General features: G+C 38.4%; 1 protein-coding gene across 2 annotated transcripts; it reads left to right on the top strand.

Moving 5' to 3' along the window:
* The first annotated feature begins 1020 nt into the window (after positions 1-1020).
* LOC112558598 (carbamoyl-phosphate synthase [ammonia], mitochondrial-like) lies at positions 1021-26325 on the top strand. 2 transcript variants are annotated; one of them, XM_025229137.1, is made up of 34 exons: positions 1021-1199; positions 2467-2620; positions 2988-3097; positions 3451-3595; positions 3786-4022; positions 4368-4457; positions 5028-5156; positions 5469-5572; positions 6632-6773; positions 7298-7375; positions 8334-8429; positions 9079-9174; positions 10335-10524; positions 11337-11623; positions 12112-12256; positions 12385-12461; positions 12574-12707; positions 14331-14529; positions 14788-14964; positions 16093-16211; positions 16592-16733; positions 17154-17219; positions 17727-17861; positions 18014-18124; positions 18473-18667; positions 19489-19710; positions 20241-20348; positions 21784-21873; positions 22112-22282; positions 22478-22552; positions 23396-23560; positions 23891-24000; positions 24275-24404; positions 25337-26325. In XM_025229137.1, exons 2-34 carry the CDS (start codon positions 2495-2497, stop codon positions 25454-25456), a joined length of 4521 nt encoding a protein of 1506 aa, XP_025084922.1. In that variant the 5' UTR covers positions 1021-1199; positions 2467-2494; the 3' UTR covers positions 25457-26325. The 2 variants fall into 2 exon arrangements, with proteins under 2 accessions (XP_025084922.1, XP_025084923.1); XM_025229138.1 differs by lacking the exon at positions 1021-1199 and adding an exon at positions 1565-1585.
* The last annotated feature ends 78 nt before the right edge of the window (positions 26326-26403 follow it).

The raw sequence follows: 26403 nt of genomic DNA, 5'->3' as shown, positions 1-26403 counted from the left end.
TTCTTTTACTCCCTTGGTACTAACGGAGCCTGGGGCTCGCGGCCGCTTACCCTTACGCTTACGGGTACGTCCGTAAAGTGGACGACGGGTATACTTAGCTGGAGAACAGAGTTTGTTTTCGACTGCGGAACTTCTGGTGGGCGTTTATTAAAATGGTTACACCAGTGCGAGGGAAGGTAGGAGTACACACGTGCTGACTTTTACGTATTATTGTTTGGGTTATTGCCTGTGATCTCCACCCTGCCTCAGGGTCAGGGCAGAATTAGGGAAAACTGACCGCTAAGTATACCCGTCTTCCAAGTAACGGACGTACCCTGAAGAGCAAGCGGCAGCGAGCCCCCAGGCTCCGTTATAGTACCAGGGGAGATAACACTCAAGGGGTAACTCTTGTGTACAACTCAAAGCCTGGCATCGCCCCGGGCGACCACCGACCTTCTTTAAAGTTTTATTACCAGCTTTGGCCCTGTTGTTCTGGCCTTGAAACACTGGCTGGTCCATGACAGACATATAACTGACAAACACACGTACAGTCGTGTGCGCTCAAGCGCGATAATACACATTGTGATAATTGTGAGAATACATATTGTGATAATTGTTGATGGATTCCAAAACCTTTCAGCCATTAAAAGATTCAATAGTTTTTCTGACTGGTCTTTTGCACTCGAAGGTCTAATATCGGTTTGACATAAACTAAGAATGGATATGTAGTATTGTCTAGTAATAAACTTCGAACTTCTTCCTTCAACATGAACATCACAGAATTATTATAATTTTTTTTTTTTTATGTCTCATCTAACACAACAAAAATTGATACTGTACCGTCCGGTCACTATCACTAAAACTACAATGGATCGCAGTCACTCCCTTCGCAGCTGTCAACGCTAACGCCAAGTACTCGGCTGAGAAAGACGTTTTATTGTTCGGGTTATTGCCTCAGGTCAGGGTAGAAATTCGGGAAAACTGACCGCTTCAGCACCATGTGTACTCCTACCTTCCCTCGCACGGGCGAAACCATTTAAAGACACGCCCACAAGAAGTTAACTCAAGCGGCACTGAAGTCACGTGACTGTCGCACGTTCCCCGCGCGTGCACAAATGAACGATAATTGTGTCGTCTGCTCGCACATCGACAACATTTTTGACAAGCTGGCTGCGACAGCCATCGGCGGTCGCATCTCTTCGATTATCGAAAATAAACAGGTACTGAATTCTGCAGTTTGCATGATAAATGTTACGATGTAATTGCCTTTTTTTTTTCTCCATAGTTTCATGTCAAAAATGCCTGGAGCCCCATCGCGCGCCACGCATGCAGTCAGCAGCACGTGTAGACTTTATTGACTTCACCGCACGAGAGCTTTCATGTGTGGCGGTGGTAGGCACAGGATTTTCGCGCGTTGACACTTATCGATAAGATAATTTACCGCCAATTTATAAAAATGCGAGGAGACGACACATTTCCGTTGTCAAAATCCATCGTTTCCATTACTTCCCTAAGCTTTACGTTGCCAGCAAAGAGCTGCAAAGTGGTTGCATCATTTCGGTGTAGGAAAAAAAAAAAGGGAACAGAGAAGAAAGTTTTTATACACATACGTGGTTTCATCAGAGCAACCCCACTTCTAAAGAATTGTTGCAAACATGTTTTCACAGCATAATTAACAGACGCGCAGATAAATAACCCTTCCTCTCTATAGTTTCATAAAGCCATACGGGAAGATATATAGCAACCGTGGATTGACTTTTCATCTCAAATGTTATTTAGCCTGGTGACGGGCTGCGTTCATTAGCACTAATGATGCAGTTACATATATGAGTAATGGGGATAAATAGCCAGAGAGTACTATGGTTACTTACTTGTTATTGACAGTTTTAAAAATGTTGATTTAAAGGGAAAGGCAGGTGAAGAAGCAATTAGACTGAAAGGGAACTGATGTTCAAATCGTTTCTTCTCAAAATGTCAGGTTTCAAAAGAGCCAGACACTATCAGCCTTGATCCTATTCAGAAAATTTCGAATTTTTATGAGTTATGTGAATAACACGTGCAAAGTATACAAAAATAAATCATACAAAGGGTAGCGTCATGAAATTTACAACTGCTTTTAAGAGCAGGGAGGATATATATTGACAGGTGCATAATTTCCTCACCATTTGACTGGAACAGAAGTATCCAGGCAAGCCTTGTAAACTTATAACAAATAAAGAGAAAATATATATGTTAGTTTACAGCCCTTCCTGAATTGGTAACAATCTCTTTACCACTTTATAAATGAAACACCTTTTGTCCTAAAACAAAAATCAACACAAGACCTTATATATTGTGTAAGGTATGAGGTAATTTTAAAGTCATTAATAATTTTACATAATTACACTTGCAAAACTTGCATGTAAAGGTGTTTTATATGCTTCTTCATAAAATTATATCTTGGAGAAAGTTGTGGAATAACACTGACTTCTGTTATTTATAAAACAGTTGGTGAGAAGGAGGGAACCAGATCACCATGACAATCCTGCGCTTTCTCTACAATACCAGAAACACATCCAGCTTGAAGAAGTGGAAACACTACAGTCATCTATGCATCCGTTCAGCATCGGCAGTTAGTAGCAGTGTGCACTCCCACAAACAGGTTCTCTCATATGCATTAATATTGATATCTTCTTCCCCCAAAAGTATTAAAATAGTCCTAATGAGCTATAGTTCACTTTTTGCTTCATGCTGACAGAACTGAAACAGTTTATGATGGTGGGTAGGGGTAGGAGGTGATTTATACCTGGTCTGATTGTACCTGAACATTAAATGTATGTAATATCCGTAACAGTTTTCAATCCGTTAATGTTTCCAGTTTATGTTTTGCTCATTAGAAATTGTTGATGAGAAGCTGCTTTTTCAGGTGGCCTGTTAGAAATGTGAACTTGCTGGTGGCATCTTAACAACTTTTTCCATTTCAATCACATTTACTTAAGAATGTCTTATGATGAATTTTTTTTTTCCAGTCTCGTCGAGCTCAACTTGTCTTGCAGAATGGTAAATCATTTCCTGGGTACTCCTTTGGTTATGAAGGCCCAACTGCTGGAGAAGTGGTTTTCAACACTGGCTTGGTTGGGTAATAAGTTATTCTCCATCTTAATCAAAGAATTAACCTGTCACACCATTTACTGAGATTCCCAAGAATTCCAAGATATTATCATCTTGTCCTGATTCTTGGCTTTCTTTCAGGAAAGTAATTGACAAGCTGAAACAGTCACCTGACTTTATTTCAACAACTAGAGAAGTAAAAAATAAAACCTGACACTGTAGAAAACAATTAGATCTTCTGCCCATTATCTTTACATGCAGTAGCTGTCAAGTCATTGTTTCTATCTGCAATGTGTGACTCATAAAAATAATCATCTTGTTTCTGAAATCAGTAGAGGAACAGTAAAATGCATCCATCACGAATGTCTTCTTGTGTGACAGATACCCAGAGGCTCTCACAGATCCTAGTTACAGAGGGCAAATTCTGAACTTCACTTATCCCATCATTGGTAGTTATGGAGTCCCTGACACAACAGCAGTTGATGAGTATGGTCTTCTTCGCTATGTGGAGTCTGACAAAATACAGGTATCAGCAGGACCAGATAGTAAACTGGAAAATTGTTTAGTGAAAACATTACAGCTATCGTTATCTGTAGTCTTATAATTTGACTGAAGTGAGAATTACTGTTGACTGTTAATTCGTGTAAATGATGGCTGCATCAGTTTTGACACATCTATATATCAAAGCTTTTTTCTCAGTGTTGGTAGCTCTTTAGGTTGCAGGTTTGCTAGTGCAGGACTATTGTGCAGAACCCAGCCATTGGAACTCCGTCAAGTCCCTTTCCCAGTGGCTTAAAGAAGACAAAGTCCCTGCCTTGTATGGCATTGACACACGCATGATAACCAAGATGGTTCGTGATCAGGGCACTGTGCTTGGGAAGATTGAGTTTGATGATCACATAGAGTTTGATGATCCCAACGTGCGGAACCTTATGGCTGAGGTTTCTACAAAGGTCAGTATACCTGAATGTAACATATATTATTTGATAACTGATCACAGATATTGGAACGTTAAAGGCAAAGAGACTTGTTTTATTACTCATTTTTGTCAGCTTGCACGGGTATGTTCACAAATGTTCTTCAGTTGTACATGGAGAAGGAAATGGTTTCCTAGTGGGCAGCTACTGCAGGCATAATAACAGATCATATCTAATCAATTCATCAGAATTTCCTGGAAAATCTTCACATAAAGTATTTTTTGCATGTATGCAAATATCTGAGATATCCAAGTGTGGAATTTCTTACAGCATAAAAACAGATATGGAGCAAGAAGTAATGTGAACACTTTTTTCCCACAGGAGGTCAAGTACTATGGCAAAGGAAACAAACATTGTGTAGTTGTGGTGGACTGTGGTGTAAAGCACAATATGATTCGTAACCTTGTCAAGGTAGAGTGGGTTATTGTTTTCTTTCAATCTTTTCTTGGGTTGGTTTTGTTTGGGGGTAAATAGCCATAACCTCTGTATAGTATGCTCTCCATACCAATTTTAGCCTATAAAGGTAAAGCAGTGGGGTTTTTTAATTCCCCATCTTTGTGTTCTTCAAGTTTAGAGGCACCAGGCATTTCCGTTACCTTTTCTTGACCTGTTGCTTGCCATGCCATGCCTGGCATCTACAGGCCTGTATCTTGGTTGGCCACCTCCAACACCCAAGTGTCTCTTTTTGCATCGGAGAAATTTCATCATATTTTGAGTGCACAGCCTCTTATATTATTTATCAGTGTTTACCTGTTGATTGATGTCAAAAGTGGAGGAGATGCTTTGATAGAAATTTGTTGGGTTTTTGGGGTTTTTTTTCATGAGTGGCTCAGAAAATTAGTCAGTAGCTGTACAGTGGGGACGGATGTTGCTGTTAGAATTCCATAGTGCATAATTCAGTTTTAATATAAGTCTTTTTGTTTATCATCACATGATGGTATTAAAGCCATCATCTTGACCAGAACTTCTTTTTCATCACAGAGAGGTTTGGAGGTGAAGCTGGTTCCATGGGATTATGACTTTACAAAGGACACATACAATGGACTTTTCATCTCCAATGGACCAGGTGACCCAGCACTGGCTCAGATCACAGTGAAGCACATTAAAGAGGTTTATTACATACAACCATCATTATCTTGTTTTCTGGAACATAGTTATTTCATCATAAATTATTTCCATTTCTTTTGCTCTAATCATTTTTAATATGGCCATGTAAATAGCAAAATGGTATTTATAATCATATCTGTAAGCATAGTTTTGCAGTTAACCTCTTCATGAACCATTATATCTACTCTGGAAAGTAATAATGAAGTTGCTATTTTTGTATAATAGAATAACTTAAAAATCGATCTATGCTTCTGGTTCAATTTTATGTGATTATAAGATTATTGTGCAACTGGTCATTCGCGTTTGTGTTTCCAGGTGATAGAGAATCGCAATGAGCCTGTGTTTGGTATTTGCATGGGAAATCAGTTGACAGCTCTGGCTGCTGGTGCTCAGTCTTACAAATTACCTCTAGGAAACAGGTACTATAATAATAATAGTAATGAACATTCATATAATGCTTTTCAGAAATAGTGTGCTCAAAGCACTTCACAAATAAGAAAAATTACAAACAGACCAATCCTAAATAAACTTGCACACTAGCAACCATACACATGTACAGAAGCACTCTCAGAGTACACAGTGCAGTCTCAACGACATGGAAGGGTGGTGTCACTGATTTTGAAAAAAAAAAAGTTTGGTGGTAAAAGAATTGGCATGATGAAGGCTGACAAGAAATTTGTTGCAAGTTGTTGGGGCTCGATTGAAAAAGACCTCTGTCCATGTGTCTTTGTCTTATTGGGACTTGCAGAAGCCATGAGTAGTATGGATGGGGGGAGTTCAGAGAGGTATCAAGGACCAGGACTAGAAATGGTAGAATAAGTGGAAAGTTTATAGGCTATGTGATCAGATACTGCCAGCCACTGAAGAGAGATCGAATAATGGACATTAGATGTTCATATCTAGATGATCTGCAGATAAGATGAGCAGCTTTACTCTGGATCCTTTGTAGTCTATCAACAAAATATTTGGGAATGCCAGCCATAAGAGAATTACAATAGTCCATCCTCAAACGCTTTAAAGTACAAAATAAAGTTTTCATTATCTTAACAATGAGATAATGACAAGTAGAACTAATCGTATGAAGTTCAAGGTAAGCAGTTCTGCAGCCATGAGAAATATGGTGCTGAAAGTCAAAGGGATCAAAAGTGACACCAAAACTGCAGACAGAAGCAGTGAAATGAATGGGTTTATGAAAAGAGAACAAGGAAGAGGAGAATGACCTAAGAAATTTCTTAGGACAAGTCAGTAGCAGTCTTGTCATTTAGTTGTAGTCTGTTCAGGTAGTTAACAGTATTTATTCATAATTTTACTAATGACAGGAAAGGAACATTTTCCTAGCCTTCATTAACTACATTGTTCCACAAGGGATAGCATAAGCCAGTGGCCTACCTTAACATTGTTCATACAATCATTTTTATTTCCCACTGAAACCTAATGTACAGAAAATATCAGCACTAAGTGTTATCCATGATTGTCAGGGGACACAATCAGCCAGTGCTAAACATGGAGAATGGACAGGCCTTCATCACTTCACAGAATCATGGTTTTGCCATCAACAACGACACCCTCCCTCCTGATTGGAAAGTTCTGTTTGTCAATGCCAACGATGGCACAAATGAGGTGAGTTGTAGATGCCAGATGGGTTTATAAAAATCACATTTGTATAGTGCCTTTCTCCAGTGTCATCTGGACTCAAAGCGCTTTACACATAGGCGCAAAAGCACACCTTTTAGGGCAGATACATCTTTACGATCATGCATGCACAGAATCATGCAGACCAATGCACAGCCAGATATAAATAAAGTTGATGGAGGGAACACTTTACCCACTGTCAAAGGTAGGCTCCACAAAAACACACAGACTTACCATAATCATGGACAGTAGCCTCATTAAGACCACTGCATGCCCTTATAGTGTAGCCACCTGTGTGAAGAAGGTGAATGCCATTTGAGTCAGTTGCCAGAAATTTATTGACCCAAACTTTTAATGGGAAAGTGTAGGCTGGGGTATACTGTCTCAACTCTGTTTAACATTTCTTCAGAGAATTGCAGCATAGAAACCTTTGGATAAAAGAGTACTTAATTATCATTTCCTTTATGTTCCCTTTGTTATGACCCCTTGATAATGTTTTTTATTTTGCACAGGGTATAATGCACAAGAACAAGCCAATATTCACAGCCCAGTTTCATCCTGAAGCTTGGGGAGGACCTACAGACACACAGGTAGTCAATTAGCTGATCTACTTAGTCCCAGTGTCAATTTTTTTGGTGGTTTAATTTGTTAAAAACCATTTTTGTCCCTTTTCATACCAATATTCTGCAAATGTGATGACCATTGCTGGCAGAATATGATGTATATGTTGCAAAGTGAGGAAATATAATCACTGATTACCCTGCTAAATGTTAAGGGCTCATAATCAGAAGAAACATTCTAGAGCAGGGATGCACAACCTACGGCCCGCGGGCCATATCCGGCCCGCGAAACTTCTGCCCACAGTGTAGGAAATCGGCATGTTGGTAATAAAAGAAGACCTTAAAAAAAAAAGGAAGAAGTATTTATCCCCACGTAGGGCGTCTCTCAATCTTTTTTTCGATGGACGAACATTTCGATTCACTCCGATACGATGCAGCCGACATTCAGAAGTTGGTTTCGGGGAAAACAACTTCAAATATCCACTAATTACCACATAATTAATGGTAAGTACAACTTGTTTCTAATAAAAAAATGGTATCTGCTCTATTTTTTTGTATTTTTGCGGTGAAGTGGCCCGCGACACGGCTGTCCGAAATGGATATGGCCCGCGACACGGCTGTCCGAAATGGATATGGCCCGCAGGCCGAAAAAGGTTGTGCATCACTGTTCTAGAGAATGGTTCCTTTCTCAGTCCAGCTGTGTTTTTTCCCCACTATTTCAGAACTATATCATACATTATGGCACAGCATAGTGCAACATAATTCTTGGACATGATTGGCTAAAATGTAGTATATGCATCTCAAGTAACACCAAAAGAACTTCATTGTCATTATAATCTTAAGATGTGTCTCATCATATCACTTTGTAGTTGCACTTGTAAAATGATACAAGACACATCAGTGTCGTCAGGAATGTTAGCAAGGTTAATGTCCTGGGAATAGGGGAGGACAAGAATAATCTTGCTTTCTGTTGCCTCATAATTTCCAGTTCCTGTTTGACTATTTTCGAGATCTGATCACCAGCAAAAGCAGTAATGTAACCCTTGTCATGGGTGCCAAAGCAAAACCTGTTGAACATGTCAAGGTAAGCTATGATGATCCATTTTTATTCACTGAATGTCAAGCCATTAACAAACATCACAGCTGAGTAATATCAATGTTTTATTTTTAACATTTCTTTCACATCTTGCAAAGCAACTGTAACAACTAAGATTGTATGGTAATATGTTGGTAAGAATTAAAATTAGAGTGAGAAAGTTACCTCACCCTCTGTCCCTTCATTTTAAAAATGTAGAACATTCCACTAAAGTCTAAAGATCACAAACACAAAACCATTGCCAAAGTCTGAAGATGTGTGAAGTCTCAACAGGTGAGATTCAATGTGGGGAACATAAGGGGGCATTTGATGCTGTGGCTGCAGAAGCGATGAGCAAGTTGAAGCAGGTGATGAGTGTATAAAAGCACATGAAATAGGATTTGCAAAAGAGAAGAACATTTGTTTGTTTTTCAAGCAAGTATGCCAACAATGCAAAGAACAGTAGAGAACAAGGCAAAGGACGTTGGAACCACACGGGCCTAACTGCGAGGGGCTGCCCAAAACTGGGTTTGCTGGTGAGGTGGTGTTGCGGCCGTATGGTCCTCAAGGAGTAACAAGAACTAAACTAATGCCAACCATGCTGCTTTAGTATATCATTAGTTCCGTAATGACCATTTAAAATTATTTGTGTTCACAGGTTTCTAAAGTTCTTGTCTTGGGGAGTGGTGGACTGTCCATTGGACAGGCTGGCGAATTTGACTACAGTGGCTCCCAGGCTATCAAAGCTTTAAAGGTCAGAGTCCATTCAGCACTTACACATTTTTATTTAACTTACTGTGTATCTATAGGTGTTGGTGAAATCTTGTAATCAATCTTTCACCCACTTCACATCGTCCTACAGGTCTGAAATTTTCACCAGTTACTCATATCCAGTGACAATGCAATATTAATTCATTTCCAACAGTTGACAGGTAGTAAAATATATTTTTGAATTTTGCATGAGAACTTAGGCTAAATTAGGGGAAATAGGTAACTGCTGCTCTAGGACTAGTAAACTATACGTCATCTCTCCTAATTCAGCCTATAAGTAGGAAATAGTCACAAAAAGTAAAATGAAAATAATCAATAACTATGCAATTGTACCTTCCCTTGGATGGTGGCATTTAATAAATAAAACATAAAACAAAAGACACAACCCTTTAGAGATGTAAAGTAACCTTGGTATGCAGAATTGTGCATGTGTATGTTTGTTGTCACACTGTCAGAGTGCTGGTCAGTTTAGAAAATATGTGGGCGTAAAAGTATTGTGCAGATATTTTTTTTCAACCCAAGCTTTTCACATAATGTTGACCTAGGTGTCAAGAATTTATAAGAATGTGTAAATAGAAGTGTGTCAGATAGACAGATGCTAAATTAGCAACCATCACGTTGCAACAACACTCTACCCTCTAACTCACTAAAATGTAATATTTAATCATTTCCTATCATTTCATAACACAGATAGGTGAAACCACAATGCAAAGAAAAAGATGCCTAGAAAAGAAAGGGCAAAAGCACACAGAGAAATTATCATCGGACACTGAGAAGCGTTTGCGATTAGAACAGTGTTGGGATTTTTAAAAAAAAAAAAAAAAATTAAAATTTTTAAATAAGTTTTAAAAAAATGTTAACATGCTTTTATTAGAAACGCATCAAAAAGGGTGATATAATTCTTTCCTTAAGCCTCAGGATTTTAATACATAAAACCTGCAATACGAAAGTGTGAGGGGCACTCTTAAGCTATTAAAAATCTGATCATCAATGCTCCACATACTGTTATTTTCACTGATTGACAAATTTGCTTCAGACAGTTGTTTTCACAGGTTACCTGTGTCTTTATGCTTTTCTTTTCTGAACATTTTCTTGAAAGTATTTGTTCAATGTGTTTTACCATGAACATTTGTGACTTTGCAGGAAGAAAGCATAAAAGTGGTGCTGATGAACCCCAATATAGCATCTGTACAGACCAATGCAGAGGGGGAGAAGCAGGCCGACGTCGTCTACTTCCTGCCCATCACAGCAGAGTATGTGAAGAAGGTCATTGAGCGGGAGCAGCCTGATGGCATCCTCTTGTCAATGGGCGGGCAAACAGCTCTTAACTGTGGTTAGTGTTTTACATATTTTCCTTTAAGCTTCTTTTGGCTTGAGTTGGCTTTTCAACATTTTCATGTCACGTTACTTAGGTATTTATGCAGCATGCTCAGTGTCTCTTTATCAGGTGTGCAACACATCTTCTCATTGTTCGTGGTAGGGCACATACTGTACAGCCTTATAATCTCAAATGCATTGTCACAGTCATGTTAATAAGTACATTACTTAGGCTGACTTGTACATTATCATGGTCTTGGCCTTACTGTAATTTCTGAGTTACACTTGATGCAGTATTGGCACTTCGCACCTAACCGTTGTCTAATAGACTGCTTTGGATTACAGTTTCATGTGTCATATGCTGGAGTGGAAGTAGCTGCCTGTAAAGTTGCTTAGAGGCAGTTGAAAACATTGTGCCTCTAGTGTGATTGTCTGACTTTGTTCCTGTTTCATATTATGTTATGATTCACTGCATTGATCTTGACCATGCTTTCCTATGTTCTTAACTTACCTACTAATTATTTCACTGGTTCACATTTTGAGAAAAAAAATTATTTCAAAGTTTCTGTATCTAGAAATTTATTAAATTTTAAACAGCGTTAAATTTCTCTATGGCAAACACATGCACAAAATATCACTAGACGGCAGCAATACGCTGCCCTGAGCAGCACTCAAGCCTAATGCTGCGTTTGGGATTAAATCAGGATGCTATAAATAATGCTTATACATAGAGGTTAAATAAGCAGATTTGTCAGAATACTGAAGCTTCATTAGCTACATTGTGGAACTGATTCAAGTTGAAAACAAAAACAATCCAACTGCCATTAGGTCTGGAACTCTACCACGAGGGTGTGCTGCAGAAGCATGGTGTGAGGGTTCTGGGAACACCTATCAACAGCATTGAAGCCACTGAGGACAGACAGATCTTTGCTGACCAGCTGAAAGAAATTGGTGAAAAGCTAGCGCCAAGCATTGCGGTAGAGACAACTGCAAAAGCCATTGAGGCAGCTGAGAAGATTGGATATCCTGTAATGATTCGAGCTGCCTTTGCTCTTGGTGGCCTTGGATCAGGTGTGGCCCACAATCAATCAGAACTAATCACCATTGCAAACAAGGTAATGTACTGGCTACATAAAAGAAATCGCTAATGTTTCTGTTGCTTAAGATAAAATGCTGAATTTATGAGCATAGTGAGATAATTTATTATTTATCTGAAAAATGGGGCCCACCAGTGCTCAAAACTGAAACTTTCTGTAGCACATATTGAATGATGCACTAAAATGTTTAGCTTTGCCAAACATTAGTCTATGATTCTGCCAGAGCTGAAGGCCTGAGTTTGTGCAGAAAATAGTCTTGAATGAAGACAGGAAACATAACTCCAACTGGTGTCCTAATGTGCAGCTGCATCTTGTATATCATTGCAGCACTATCTATGACAGCTCTGCAGGTGCTAGTCTGAGCAAGTTCAGAACATAAATACTTGGGGTGTGACAGAGATTATTTGATTTTTATAGCAATAAAATGGACTTCACTGCTTGCTTAGCATGATTCACAAACCGGCTGGCATTTAAAAATATTCGTATCAATTTCCTGACCTCCTCAGGCATTTGCAGTAACCAATCAGATTCTGGTGGAGAAGTCTCTGCTGGGGTGGAAGGAAGTGGAGTATGAGGTGGTGCGAGATGCCTACGACAACTGCATTACTGTTTGCAATATGGAGAACCTTGATCCTCTGGGTGTTCACACAGGTTTGTGTGACCTGTTTGTTGGTAATTTTCCTAAGGTTTCCACTCGACCAGTTCATACAAGCAGTATGCAGCTAGAGCCATATGCCATAGAAATGTGCCAGTAAATATTTGTAATTCGGATATTACAGGAGACTCTATTGTGGTGGCCCCCAGCCAGACTTTGTCTAATGAAGAATATCACATGCTCCGAGAGACTGCTTTAAAGGTGAACCTGATGTTTTGCTTCTTCTGCCTTGCATATGGTACCAATGTTAGGTGTGGAACATGTGTTTTTTTCCTTTATCTTTAATTGTGTTATATAAATGCCACTATGTCAGGTGGTGCGCCATTTTGGCATTGTGGGAGAATGCAACATCCAGTATGCCCTGCATCCACAGTCTCTGGAGTACTGCATCATTGAGATCAATGCTCGACTCTCACGCAGTTCTGCTCTTGCTTCAAAAGCCACAGGGTAAACAAACTTTTAAGATTTTCATCTTTATCATAAATCTCTCCAGATCAGACTTTAGTAACGAATATTATAATTCACCAACTATGATCAGAAAGAGTAGAAGTTATTCTGAACCTTGAACAAATGTATGTCATGAACAGTTCTGACTTAAAAGATCCACTGCTGGCAGCGACTACCTCATAGAACTGGAAAAAGGGAGTATCTAAGTCAGCGGTTCTCAACCTGTGGGGCGCGACCCCCTGGGGGGTCGCGACGTGCCTACAAGGGGGTCGCGAAGGTGGTCATTTTTTAAAAAAGTTTCTTATACCGGTATTAGTGAAATTAGTTTACATTGTGTGGTGATGGCGATCAAACTCCAAATCTCTTCTCCCTATTCAAGTACACTGTCTCGGCAATGCAGTGACTTCTCACTTCCAAAACTCAAAACACAATCCTCTCAACAATTAAGCCTCCAATCTCCTTCTCACCTTTTGCCCTCTCTCTTCCCCAATCTCTCATCGCTGACTCCCCTCTCCCTCTCCAGTCACACCTCTCTTTTTTTTAAACATCTAAAAGCACGCATTCAGAAACGTCCATCATTCACACCCTTTCATTCGCACGTGCTCAGTCTTAGTACTCTATAGGTCCCTGACAGAAGGCCATGACCAGACAAGGGAAGACACCACCATATTACAAACAACTGACAAGATGAATGCTTTCGTCCGAAAAATTTCGTTGTGGACGCAAAAGATACTCCAAGAAAATATTTTGATATGTTTCCGTGCTTGTTAAGTGCAAGCTGACGTTAACTTGAATCTTGATCAGGTGAAGAAGGTAATTATTGCCCATCTAAACGGACTGCAAGAAATCAGCATTACTTCGCTGAAATTGATGTGACTAAATACGAGTGGATTCGTAATCCATTTCTGGCTGATCCTAGCACAAGCGGGTTGTCCACGCAAGAAGAAGAGCAGCTCATCGACCTTTCGAGTGACCAATCCCTGAAAATGGTCTTCCAAACAACACCAGTGCCAACATTCTGGATTAGCGTCAACGGTGAATATCCTCTTCTTTCTGAGAAAGCCATGAAAGTTCTGCTGCCATTTTCAACTTCATATATGTGTGAGCAAGGATTTTCAGCATTGGTAGCACTGAAGTCGAAATACAGAAATCGTGTGGACGCAGAGGCTGAGCTGCGAATAGCAGTGGGTACGAACATCGCACACAGGTTCGCTTCTCTATGCAACAGCAAGCAGGCTCAACCTTCTCATTAATCAAAGTGAGTGTCCAATAAAATAATATTTATAGAATTTGCTTTAGTAAAATTTCATTAACAGTTATTCTTCTTGCAGATACGAACTTTGTTCTTCCGTTGTTGATTTCCTCGACGCAGCGTTCGAGGTTAGCTAAGGCTCCCCCCACCCCCCGCTCTTCCACTGACCTCGCTGGCTAAGGGGGTCGCGGACGTACCGGTGTTCGTCAGGGGGGTCGTCACATGTGAAAGGTTGAGAACCGCTGATCTAAGTATTACATCACCTGGCAACTTAAAAAACAAAAATTTACAACTTGTTTGTATTCTTCCTTCTTTGAATATCATTCATTATTTAGGGACCCTCTCATTGCAAATTTTATGTTGTCTCTTAGATATCCCCTAGCATTCATCGCAGCCAAACTGTCCTTGGGTTTTGCTCTGCCTGAGCTACAAAACAGCACAACACAGATGACCACTGCCTGCTTTGAACCCAGCCTGGACTACATTGTGACTAAAATTCCACGCTGGGATCTTGACAGATTCCAAAACATCAACAAAGACATTGGCAGCGCCATGAAGAGTGTAGGAGAGGTAAAGCAAAGAGCACAACTGTCTTTCTCTCAGCTGGAAACATCCACTTCTTCATCTTTTAATTCTTTGGATGTCTAGAAGCTTCCACCAGATTCCTGATCAATGGAATTTTAAAACGGGCCATTGCCATTAAAAAAAATTTTTTAATATAATTTATTTTTACAAACTATGTTACTGTAATGTTTGTGTAAAATATAGGATCTGAATCATTTCCATCTCCAACTGCCAGGGTAAATGCAGGACAATTTATTCCATCAGGTGATGGCCATAGGTCGAACATTTGAAGAGAGTTTGCAAAAAGCCTTGCGCATGACACACCCCACCGTAGCTGGATTCACCTCTAAACTGCCAGCAGGCAAAGATCATCCTGAAGGGTTCAGTATTGATGATAACCTGCGAATTCCAAATAACTCTCGAATCCACACCATAGCAAAGGTAAAGCACATTGTAGAACCTTTTGAATCTTATATAAATTACTCATGCTGTCTTGTTTCACCATGTTTAGCATAACATGTTAGTTAAATGAAAGTTAAATGATTGTGGATAACATTTTTTACTTAGCGTACAATGCATGGTCACTCCAGCTGAATAGTTAAGTTCTTCAATGAATAGTTCAATGACAAAATAGCTTAAATTTAAAAAAAAATACAGCAGCATAAGACAATAAGTATAAGACAATAATAATAAATGAAGATTTATATAGCCTATACTCACGCTCCTAAGGAGCATGCTCTTGACGCTTAAAACAGGACATGGACAGCTTACAAAGGGTGGAATAATAGACCACTGTACTGACAGCAAAGAGGACAAATATAGAAGATGCAAAGCGGCACAAAGTAACAAGGACTGAATATTATGATTCTTCAGAGGAAGACGAGTAGGAAAGCAGAATAGGGGGAGGGTGAAAAGGGGCTAGTATTGTATGTTAGGAGTAATGCTTAAGGAAGAGGTACATTTTCAGTGCAGATTTGAAGGATTTATTTGTAGGTAGGTGGCAGATATTGAATGAGAATAAGGAAGAGGTACATTTTCAGTGCAGATTTGAATGATTCATTTGTAGGTAGGAGGCGGATATGGAATGAGAGAGAGTTCCATTGTTTTGCTGCACAGTTACCCCAAATCCTCTGACCATATGTTGTTGTTCAAGTGACAGGAATAGTGAAGATACGGTCATCAGATTAAGAGCGTAGTTGCTCAGCTGGGACATAAGAGAAGAGCAGTTCAGAGTACACATGCAAGTGCAGCATCACCAGTTCATCCATGAACATTATACTTAACTCATCATTGTGTTTTATTTTCCTGTTGATTATTTAGAATTTATAGAAAAAATTGATTGCCAAAAATAGGCCATGATATTCTCACATCATGAATTACATTTTTAAAATTAATGAATTCCTACTACATAACAAATGCTGATAATATTTGTCACTTTTGTTTGACATGTAGCAATTTGGGAACTTTTAAAAGTTTTCACTTACTTGAAGTTCATGATAAGACCAATATTATCTTCCAAAGGTGAATATATCCTTTGTTGTTTAAAGAGGTTGTTGTGGGTGTGTGCAGGCCTTGCAAGCAGGTTATACTGTGGAGGATGTCTGGCAGCTAACACAGATTGACCGGTGGTTTCTGCACAAGCTGCTAAGGGTGGTTAACATGGAATCCTACCTCAAACAGCTGACTAAGTGTGTGATAGCTTTTGTATATCTCTCACTCTTTTACTCTTACCCTGCCCCTTTTAACATTTTGTTTATATTTTGTGTATTTGTGCATGTACCAGTCTATGATGATTATGTGTATGTACCATCAAGTTACTTATTGGAATGAGCGCCTCTAGCACTAACAGCTGTAAAACATACAAATGTCAAAAATAGCACCGAAGACAAGATGTTTGGTAACGTTGGAATGTTTGTCTTTGGTAATGCTGCTTGTCAAATGACTTTTTTTTTCTCTGTGCTCTCTTTATTTTTTTTTTCTGATAAAGTCTTTGCAATTGGCATCTTATTTGATCGGTGGTGCTGGCAAAATACTACCAAGAAAATGCTCATTTGTCTTTACTGTCCAGGGAACGAGTTGACAAAGATGTGTTAGTGAAAATGAAGCAGATGGGGTTCTCTGACCAACAGATTGGATCTTTACTCAGCATAACTCCTGCAGAAGCACGTGAGATGCGTCTGCTTTGGGATATTCGGCCGTGGGTCAAGCAGGTAATGCTACCAGATTCAAGGTAGAATCGTGGATGTGTCAGAATTTCAGAATTTGCTTAGAGAAATGACTGGCAAGAGGAATTGTAATGCAACTTTTGATTGGTACCTGTTAATGCAAAAGTGGTCAGCGTTTCACTGGGTGCAGTGTACTAATCCCAAATCTATGAATGTATTCATCTTTTATACTTCTGATTGTCTTAAATATTAACAACTGTTTTCTCTTTATCTCTTTCCTCATGTTTGGAGTTAAAAGAACAGTACTGTATAAGTTTTGTGACTGAAAAGATTTATTCAAGCTGTTCAGTTTGTTAGCTGGTAGTGGTGTGACAAGAAAGTACAAGAACAGCATTCTGGTTTATATTAAACTACTGCCCCTAAGTAGTAATGAGAAAGCCACATGTTGGGGTGTCCATGTTGCAGATTGACACCATGGCAGCTGAGTATCCTGCTCGCACTAACTACTTGTACTGCACCTACAATGGCTTGGTATGTTTTCCATACCTTTGTTCTTCAAACATACAATGCAAATTGATATGAAATGTGCACTTGCACTCAATGCTTGCAGATCAGTTGTATACATATTTCTTAGGAAGGAACTTCTTTTTATAATGAACATCTCGTTTTGATGTAATAGTTACATCCCTTTTTAATGGCAGTGCAGAAAAAGGAATATCTTAGGACATCTAAGAGGAAAATCTTAAGGCAAGCCTGTAGCCAGAAGCCTTGCACTCATCTCTGCATTTCAGAGACCTTGTTTAATATCATATCGACTATTTATGTAAAATAGATTGTGCAATATGTCTGTACTACACACATAAAGAGGCACTCATTTTTTTGCACTCAGGTGCGGTGTACTCTGTGAAGGTATGATCCAGTATGATAAGTAACTTCCCTCTTAAAGATTCTACTGCTATAAGTCACAGAACACTCTATTCAAGAGTTTTAACTGCTGTTACATCTGTTAATGTCTTTCCACATATGCTTATCTCCCAGGAACATGATGTTGACTTCACTGAGAAGGGCATTTTAGTAATGGGTTGTGGACCCTATCACATTGGCAGCAGTGTGGAGTTTGATTGGTGTGCGGTTTCTTGCATCCGAACCTTGAAGGAGCTGGGAAAGAAGACGGTGAGATGAACTGTTGTGTGAGAAGTGTGTGGGAAAGTTGCTTGATGTGTGCGAGATTTCTTATTCTTTTATTTTCAGTCTGTATTTTATGCAAATCACTGGATCACCAGTGCATTAAACAGCCCTGAAAATGATTTTTTTTTTAAAATCAGGTTGTGATCAACCATAACCCCGAGACAGTAAGCACTGACTTTGATGAATGTAACCGCCTCTATTTTGAGGAGTTGTCCTTGGAACGTGTTCTGGATATCCAGCAGATTGAGGTGAGACATCTTTTTTGTTTTGTCTTGCTTTCACCTTCCTGTACCACTAATCAGCCAGTACCAGTATCTTTCTCTTGTAACCTGTTTAAGAAAATTTTGACTTGGTGGTTTATTTTGCTTTGTTAGTCTATGAACTGTTAAACATATAGCAGCTGAAATTATCCATAGGTTTCATGTTTGCACACTCCCTCTTACTCACACACACACACACATATGTACATTCATACATGTATACACTTGGAGAGATGTAGAAGACACTGAAATAATAATATAAAGTGACATAATTGTACAAAATACTTTATCAAGGGAGATGTAATTACTAATTAAAAGGTCCCATGTTTATGTCAGGATTGTGAGGGTGCCATTGTGTCAGTTGGAGGCCAGATCCCCAATAACCTGGCTTTGCCACTGCATCAGTTTAATGTCCCTATTCTGGGCACCAGTCCTGTGATGATTGATAATGCAGAAAATCGCTCTGTGTTCTCTGCCATCTGTGATCAGCTGGGAATTAAACAGCCAGAATGGCGGGCTGTTAGCACTATGGTACGTGACAATTGTTTGCAACCTACTCTGGTATTCTTAACAAATTTTTCTTTTTTTTCTTCTGGTCTTTAATTTTGAATACTATTGTGAGGACTTCAGTGTAAAAAAATGAAACATAGTTTGGCAGATTTTGGCATTATAAAACAAGTGGAAGTATTCATTTGTATAAGACAATCTGTTCAGTCTGCTTTTCTTACTTAGTTGATTTATAGAGCACTTTACCCCATCATCAAAGACAGGTTCAAAGCGCTTTACAAACAAAATGTGAACATTCAGACATAGTGACAATAATGGAAACTGGTCTTAAAAGCCATTGAGTTTCCCAGTAGTGTAGTTACTCATGCTGAGAAGACAGTGAATACTATCGGAATGTGGTCTGCAGCCTTGCTATTGCATGGAATCTTCATGTCAGTAAAGTACTGCTTCAAAAAGTAGCAGAAAGTTTGTATGGAAGCTCAGCTCAGTTCAACTTACACTGACAAAGATCAATATTTTACACAAAATTTACACATGAAAAATTTTAATTACACAGTTCTGACAAAAAATCAAGGAATATTTAGATTCTGATTTATCAACAACAAATTAATGTTGTGAAAATCTTAAAATTTGGTTAATTATATTTTTTAAGATTTCAGAATGATAAAAAAAAGCAGTTTATGGTTCATTTTCATTGATTAGGGCACGAATACAATGCCATGTGTGGAATGTATGTAATGTGGGGGTTTAGACAGCTTGATTCCACACTACAGTGCCATGTGTGTAATGTACAGATTGCTTTGTTTTATAGTGTCTCTTTTGTGCAAATGTAAATCTCATAACAGGATGAGGCTCTGGATTTCGCATCCAGTGTTGGCTACCCATGCCTGCTTCGACCATCATACATCCTGAGTGGATCAGCAATGAATGTGGCATGGTCACCAGAGGAGCTACAGCAGTACTTGCAGCAAGCCACCCAGGTGTCGAGCACCTACCCTGTTGTTATTACCAAATTTTACACAGGGGCACGTGAGGTTGAGATGGATGGTGTGGCAAGAAAAGGAGAGGTAAATGAAGGGCATAAACACGTCTGGCAGACACAACGATGTGTCACATTGTCACATTGCCAGATCTTAAGAGGAGAGGATCTTTGGTAGAAAGCAAGATAGTTGATTGTCAAAAGCTGTTTCTTTATGACTACATTCTGAAGAAATTCTATTTATTCAATTGTCATAACAAGGCTGATAAATTTTATTCAATAAATCATTGTACTTTTTTAAAAAATAAATAGCAGTGTACCTGAGTATTTCGAAAAGTTTCAAAATTTCTGGATGGTTATCCTAGCAGCTGTGAGAGCAGGATCAGAAAGGTTGAGGATATGTTAGAGTAGAGAAGTAGATGTAATGACTAACTTGATATGAATCTGCTAAGTGACATTAAACAGAAACATGCAGAATAGCAAACACTAAAGCTGCTTGAACTTTCAGTAGCATCTCTTACAGAAAAACGGTGTATGAACATACCCTGGGAGTATTAAGATGGAATGTTATTAATTATTGTGGCAAACCTCGCTGAACTAGCTGCATGTCCATTACAGGTAGTCTGCCATGCCATGTGTGAGCATGTGGAAAATGCTGGTGTCCACAGTGGAGATGCCACACACATGCTGCCAACACAGACCATCACAGAGGAAGCCTTGAATCTGGTGAGCACTTTTAATATTATTTTTAGTAATAGAGGAGAGAGTAGATAATTCTGGGCGAAGGATGTTACATTCACTCACTTGCATCGACTGATGGGCAGCATACTCTTTCTCACAAAAAAAGTGATAATCTAATCATAAGTATTATTGGCAAATTTTCTTTCCAGGTTTTTTCCCTTATCCTTTCATTTTTGTATATTCTCATTCTATTTTTTTCTTTTGTTTTAATTATTTTTTTATTCCATAATACGCATGTGGCTTATTGCAATTATGTCAAAAAGATACAAATATACAAAAAAATACAATATTTAACACCACATGAAAATACACAACAAACACATAAGGCACAATCAAAAAACAAGCCATCCAACTATGCACACATTTGTCAAGCCTTGTTCTCAATCCCCGAAGCAAAGCTTGACAGCAGTAAGAAAGTATGTCCAACAACCATATGTGACCTAACACCTTACTCCCACTCTCAAATTAAGGATTCAGTCCACTAAGAGCACAAGACCTCCCATTCCTTGTGAGGCTCATTACCAGCATCAACCATTTGATGAATCTCTAGCTCCAGAACAATACACCAACACATCTTTCTATTAAAAAACCTGTAAGACCGTTAGGTATATTTTATGACATCAGTTTCTTGCTAATCAAAGATGTTATGTAATAATACACAAGCCTTTCCAGGTTTTTTTATTTGAAAAAGACAAGACAACAAGGCTGTGGCCTATTTTCCAAAGGTTTTATCAGAAGAGTTGTCACTAATGCAAACATATAGACGACCTTGAGAAACTGACTTGAAAAGTCAGAACATTATCCATGCTGACCAAAAGAAAAGTCCATTTACTTCATTCATTGCATATAAAATGTTTGTGGCACAAAATGTTCACATAGGCTGGTCTGCACAGGTATGATAGGGCTTGGATATAAAAAAAGAGATTTTGGTTTGTGTCAGTCTGAATCACATTCCTTTTTCTATAAAGTAGAAAGAGCTCTAGGCACTAACATTTTACCCTAACTGTAATGGTTTTCTTGGTAAATAAGTTCTTGCTTGACATGGACAATGTGCAGCAATGTGCCATTATGATCGTGTAACTCAATATAGACCATAGTCTTGAGGAACTAGCATCTTGTAACTCTCTAGACCCTTGAGGAACTAGCATCTGCACAGAATGCACATGACTAAAATGCCCATAAGACATAGATGGTCATATCAATTGGATGAAAGCTGGGGGAGAGGAAAGCAGTTTATCTTGATGAATAAACTAGAGAAATTTAGTTCCAGCTGATGTATCAGAGACACACACCAACAAAGGTTTTTTTAATATATGGAGCCACTCAAACATTTAGTTTAATGTATCATTACTACTAGCACTTGAATGGACTTAATGTCACAGCAGGTTTTGATTACATTTGTTCTGTTGATGTGCTGCAGATTAAAGAGGCCACACGTTGCATTGCGGCAAAATTTGAGATCACTGGGCCCTTTAACATTCAGTTCCTGGTCAAGGACACTGATGTCCAGGTCAGCCTTCCTTTTCTGCTTTTTTACTAGGGTCTGCTTTAAAGCGTTCATGTGTTACAGACTTTAAAGTTAATGCTTTTACTTTGTGACTGTAATTTTAAAGAGAACACTACTGGGATTCAGTTTAAGTAACATTTATGGAGGGGTAACGTTTTTGACATGCCATATACAAAGGTTGTCCTTTCCTTTTTTTTATTTGACATTTTTTTTGTTTGTTTTCAAATCAAAATCTATCCAGGTCATTGAATTGAACCTGAGAGCATCTCGATCGTGCCCATTTGTCTCCAAAACAATTGGAGTTGATTTCATTGCCACAGCCACCAAAGTCATGTTGGGTTTCCCTGTAAACACCGATGAGTTGCCAACGCTGGATAATCCAAGAAACCCAACAAACTATGTTGGCATCAAGGTCAGTTAGTGTTGCAATATATTTTAACACTGAAAATATTATTTTCCCTTCTGAAAAAAGTGAAGAAATTAAGGAATGTGAAGTCTGGTTTATTTGTTTTGGAAAGGTTTTATTGGATAACTGGGTGTAACTGTTATAAGCCTGAACTGATGTATGTATTGATGTGTTTTCATAAATGAATGGTACTTCTTACAGGCTCCCATGTTTTCATGGCCCAGACTGCGTGATGCTGACCCAATCCTCAAGTGTGAAATGGCTTCTACAGGGGAAGTAAGTGTTTAAAATTCACTGCAATTGATATCAGCTGAACTCTTTTATCTGTCTCTGGGTTTTAGTGAACACAGACCTGACCTTTGAACCAGCTGAAAGATTTAGAGAGCAGAATGTAGAAATGAAAGTGTAGATTACACTACACTATGGCCAAATACTCTTGACAGCTCAGAGGAGGTCACACAAATTAAGAGGTGGCTTGAGAGTAATGCTGTTAACCAGGAATGACAGAAATCAAAAGCCTCATTTAAACTTAAGCCATAAGATTTGTCACAAACAGGTGCAGGAAAAGAGGACATTCTCTCAGTGCTCATCTCTTACCTGATCTGGACATAAAGTGTGCAGTAAACCAAAATAGACCAATGCAAAACAGATGTTGATCCAGCCACTGTTTATTACCTTAGAACCTTAAAGCACAGCAGCTGTCTTTCACAGTTCATGTTTTTTCCTCTCTGTGAACTGCATTGAACATACACACTGACCTATGTATTGTTTGTGCATTGCAGTATATACTGTATTCATGCTTTTGTGTGCTTTAAACCATAAGAGAGAGATATAGCATGTTACAAATAGGATATTATTGTTGTTTATGACTGGTGTAGTTATATTTATTGAATTGCTGTGAACAGTGTGAATGACAAGTGTGTTCATGAAACTACAGGGAACAGCTGGTCACAGTGGTGGCCTAGTATGGTTGGTAGGCCTGAAAGATAGTCACATCTGGAATCCTCTAGGTTCAATTTTTTTATTTCATGCAGTTATTTTGGTAGTGCTACATTATCATGTTTGTCCACGGATGATGGCAGAGCACTTCAAGTATCTTGGTACATTTTCATGTTCTAGGTGGCATGCTTTGGAAGAACCAAATACACGGCTTTTCTTAAAGCATTGATGTCTGCAGGTTTCAAACTTCCAAAGCCAGGTGGTAACATCCTTGTTGGGGTGGAGAGTTCATTCCTACCCCATTTCTTGCCCTTGGCAAAACGCCTGCACACTCTGGGCTACAAAGTGAGTTCCTTACAGCTTGTTGAAAACAGAATTTCTTATCATAATTATTGTTTTTTTATGCTTAGGTGACAGATAGCTTAGCTTATGTTGGCTAAAGGGATATGCTTCCTCATCCACCCAGAAGGTTGCTCCCAAAAAACATCAGAAGTCCTCATTTTTATTTTGTGCTTGTGTGTATAGATGTGTTTTGCATTTTAAAATTACATTTAATCTGTTCGTGCCATTTATCATCCTTTATATCATAGTAACTTAAGAAATGATTTGTCATGCAATGCAACTGTGCACAGCATGTTAGATAGGAGGAGTAAAGGAGATTATTATATGTTTTAGATCTATGCAACAGAAAAGACAGCAGAATATCTGAACAAGCATTACATCCAGGCACAAGTTGTCAGTTGGCCATTAGCTAAGAATATCAGTCAACATCCTACAGCAACCAAGTGAGTTGGGGGATTCCCCTGAACCTTTCATTGTTTATGCTATCAGTTGTTTGGGTTCCTGGGTGGGAGTGTGAGTGTTCTTTGCATGTGTGCCTGTGCATGGCTATATATATGTGATAAACAAAATTAAAAGTGCCTATATTTACTGTAAAAGGAAGAGTGTTACTGATCTTTATAATATAATGCACTAGTCACTCAGTGACTTTTCCAAGTATTGGTTAACATAGGTCTTTCTTGTCATCGTTAGCATCAGTCTTTTTTGTGTTTGTTTCAGACTGATTGAGGATCATGCAATTGACCTTGTTGTCAACTTACCTAACCAAAAAACAAAATACATTCGAGACAATTATTTGATAAGGCGATCAGCAATTGACTCTGCTGTCCCACTTTTGACAAATTTTGAGGTGAGTATGCTGTGTGCGTACATTTTCTCCACCCAGATTTTTGTCCTTGCTTCAAATTATGGAATTTAATTTGGTAAATTTTAAAGACTTCGTTGATGCAACTTGTAACATTCACAGAATTGCATAAGAGAGCATGTTAAATGCATGGTTAACTTTTAAATACTTTATATTTCTACAAATAATTTTACCTTTAGTGACTCATGTTACTTTATTATGGTTTTTATTAGCTCAGTTGTACAGCATTACATCATCTAGCCTTCCTACCATAATGATGAAAATATTTGAATCAAAGCTTGCTGTGTTCAAGGACAAACATTTATAAACTTACAATGAATAAACCAAAAATTCACATTCAAAATTAAAGAGCATATCTCAGAGCCACCAGTTTTTTCAGATTGGTCTTTGTTTTCCTGTTATAGTCTGGTTGAAGGAACATAAATGAATAGATCTGAAATTTGAAGTTTAAAAACAAAAGGTGTTTGAAAGATAACACTTTAAAACGATTATTCCTAAATTAGTTTTAATAAGGCTTGAAATGTGTACTTTCCCTTTATCATAATCAGCCCTGTCATAACAATATGATAATTATGGTAGCCAAGGTTATTGCCAGCTTCAAAAAGAATCACTGTCCCTACAGTTCAGTGTGGCACCTTGGGCTGCCAGTCACCTGACACCTTGATTATCTCCCTTCCATTGGGAGCTGTATTCTTCAGTCAAAAATCTTAACTTGTCAGAATGCAGTTTTGACTATGAGGTTTTCAGAAAAAGACGGTCGCAATCAAATAATCGTGGAACATTGTGCCTGGAAAAATTAATAATTGTATAATGATTTATTCTACCATAAGCAAGTAAATGTTTCAGTTTATAATCATACCAGTATGTGTATAAAGAACGCTAGACACTTTTTCAGAAAGGAATGGTGTGTTTTGCAGGTACTTAAACTGTTTGTTGAAGCTCTTGACTACACAGGCAACATCGAGACAACCAGCCTTTTTGACTACCGCTTGCCTCAAGCCAATAGTCAGTCATCTGCAAGACAAGCCAGTTCATAGCTTCAGGTTCAAACACATGCATTTCTGAAATATTTTTTAACAGAACATTTACATTATTGTTGTTTATATTTATAATCATCTCTCATCAAATATAAAGGTGTTTTTTTATTTGCTTGACACTTTTTCTTTTCTTTACTGCCATTGTAGTTTTAATGTTGTCTAGTCAGTTTGAGCTCTCAACGACAGCATTTTTGCATCTGTTTCTTGGATCTCAGTATGCTCCCTGACTGGTCCGTCAGAACTTTTTGAATGTACTCTTATAGAGCTGGTTGAATGGTTGAACATTAGTTTTTGATGGTTCTCTTTTCATGAGGGATGGAAAGATTGTACAAGTTTTTTTGAATTAAGTACTTTTTCCATTATAAAATAATGTAAATTTCTTGAGTAAAAATGTTTTATGGTTGCCACATTCATCACATGAGGAATATTTTTGTTTTGGCAATTAGATTTGCAAGAATTTACAAAAACTTTAAAAGAAGTGTGAAAATGCTAAATGCATTATTGTGTAGTATTTTGCATCTTACACTGTTTTGTGTTTTTTGCAAGCTGTTTGCCATTTTCATGTGCTGCATGTTTAAACACTGTTGTTACCCATGAGTTTGATGAAGCAGTCTAACTTAGAACTCTGGCCAGTATGTGATGGTTAGATTGTGAGATGTTTTGTATGATCTGATTATTGACAACTTTTTTTCTCTGGATAATAGACGATGGAATGTTTGCTAACAACTAAAGAATACAAGATACAATGTGGGTCTTAAGTTACACTTCTTTGCCTGTTTGGTGGTACTATTCTGGGGAAGAATCTGTAACATTAATTTCTAACATGCCTGTTTTTATGCGCATTATGCATTAAAAAAAAAAGCTCTTTATTGGCTTGTTTTTTTCCCATGTGCTTTGGCAAACTAGGTTATACAAGATCTGCTGTCTCTAAACTTTCTAACCGATTT

This window comes from Pomacea canaliculata, linkage group LG3 (assembly GCF_003073045.1).
Source record: "Pomacea canaliculata isolate SZHN2017 linkage group LG3, ASM307304v1, whole genome shotgun sequence".
Classification (NCBI taxonomy): domain Eukaryota; kingdom Metazoa; phylum Mollusca; class Gastropoda; order Architaenioglossa; family Ampullariidae; genus Pomacea; species Pomacea canaliculata.
Note: the sequence above shows the minus strand (reverse complement) of the source record. Positions and strands in the feature narration are given on the sequence as shown.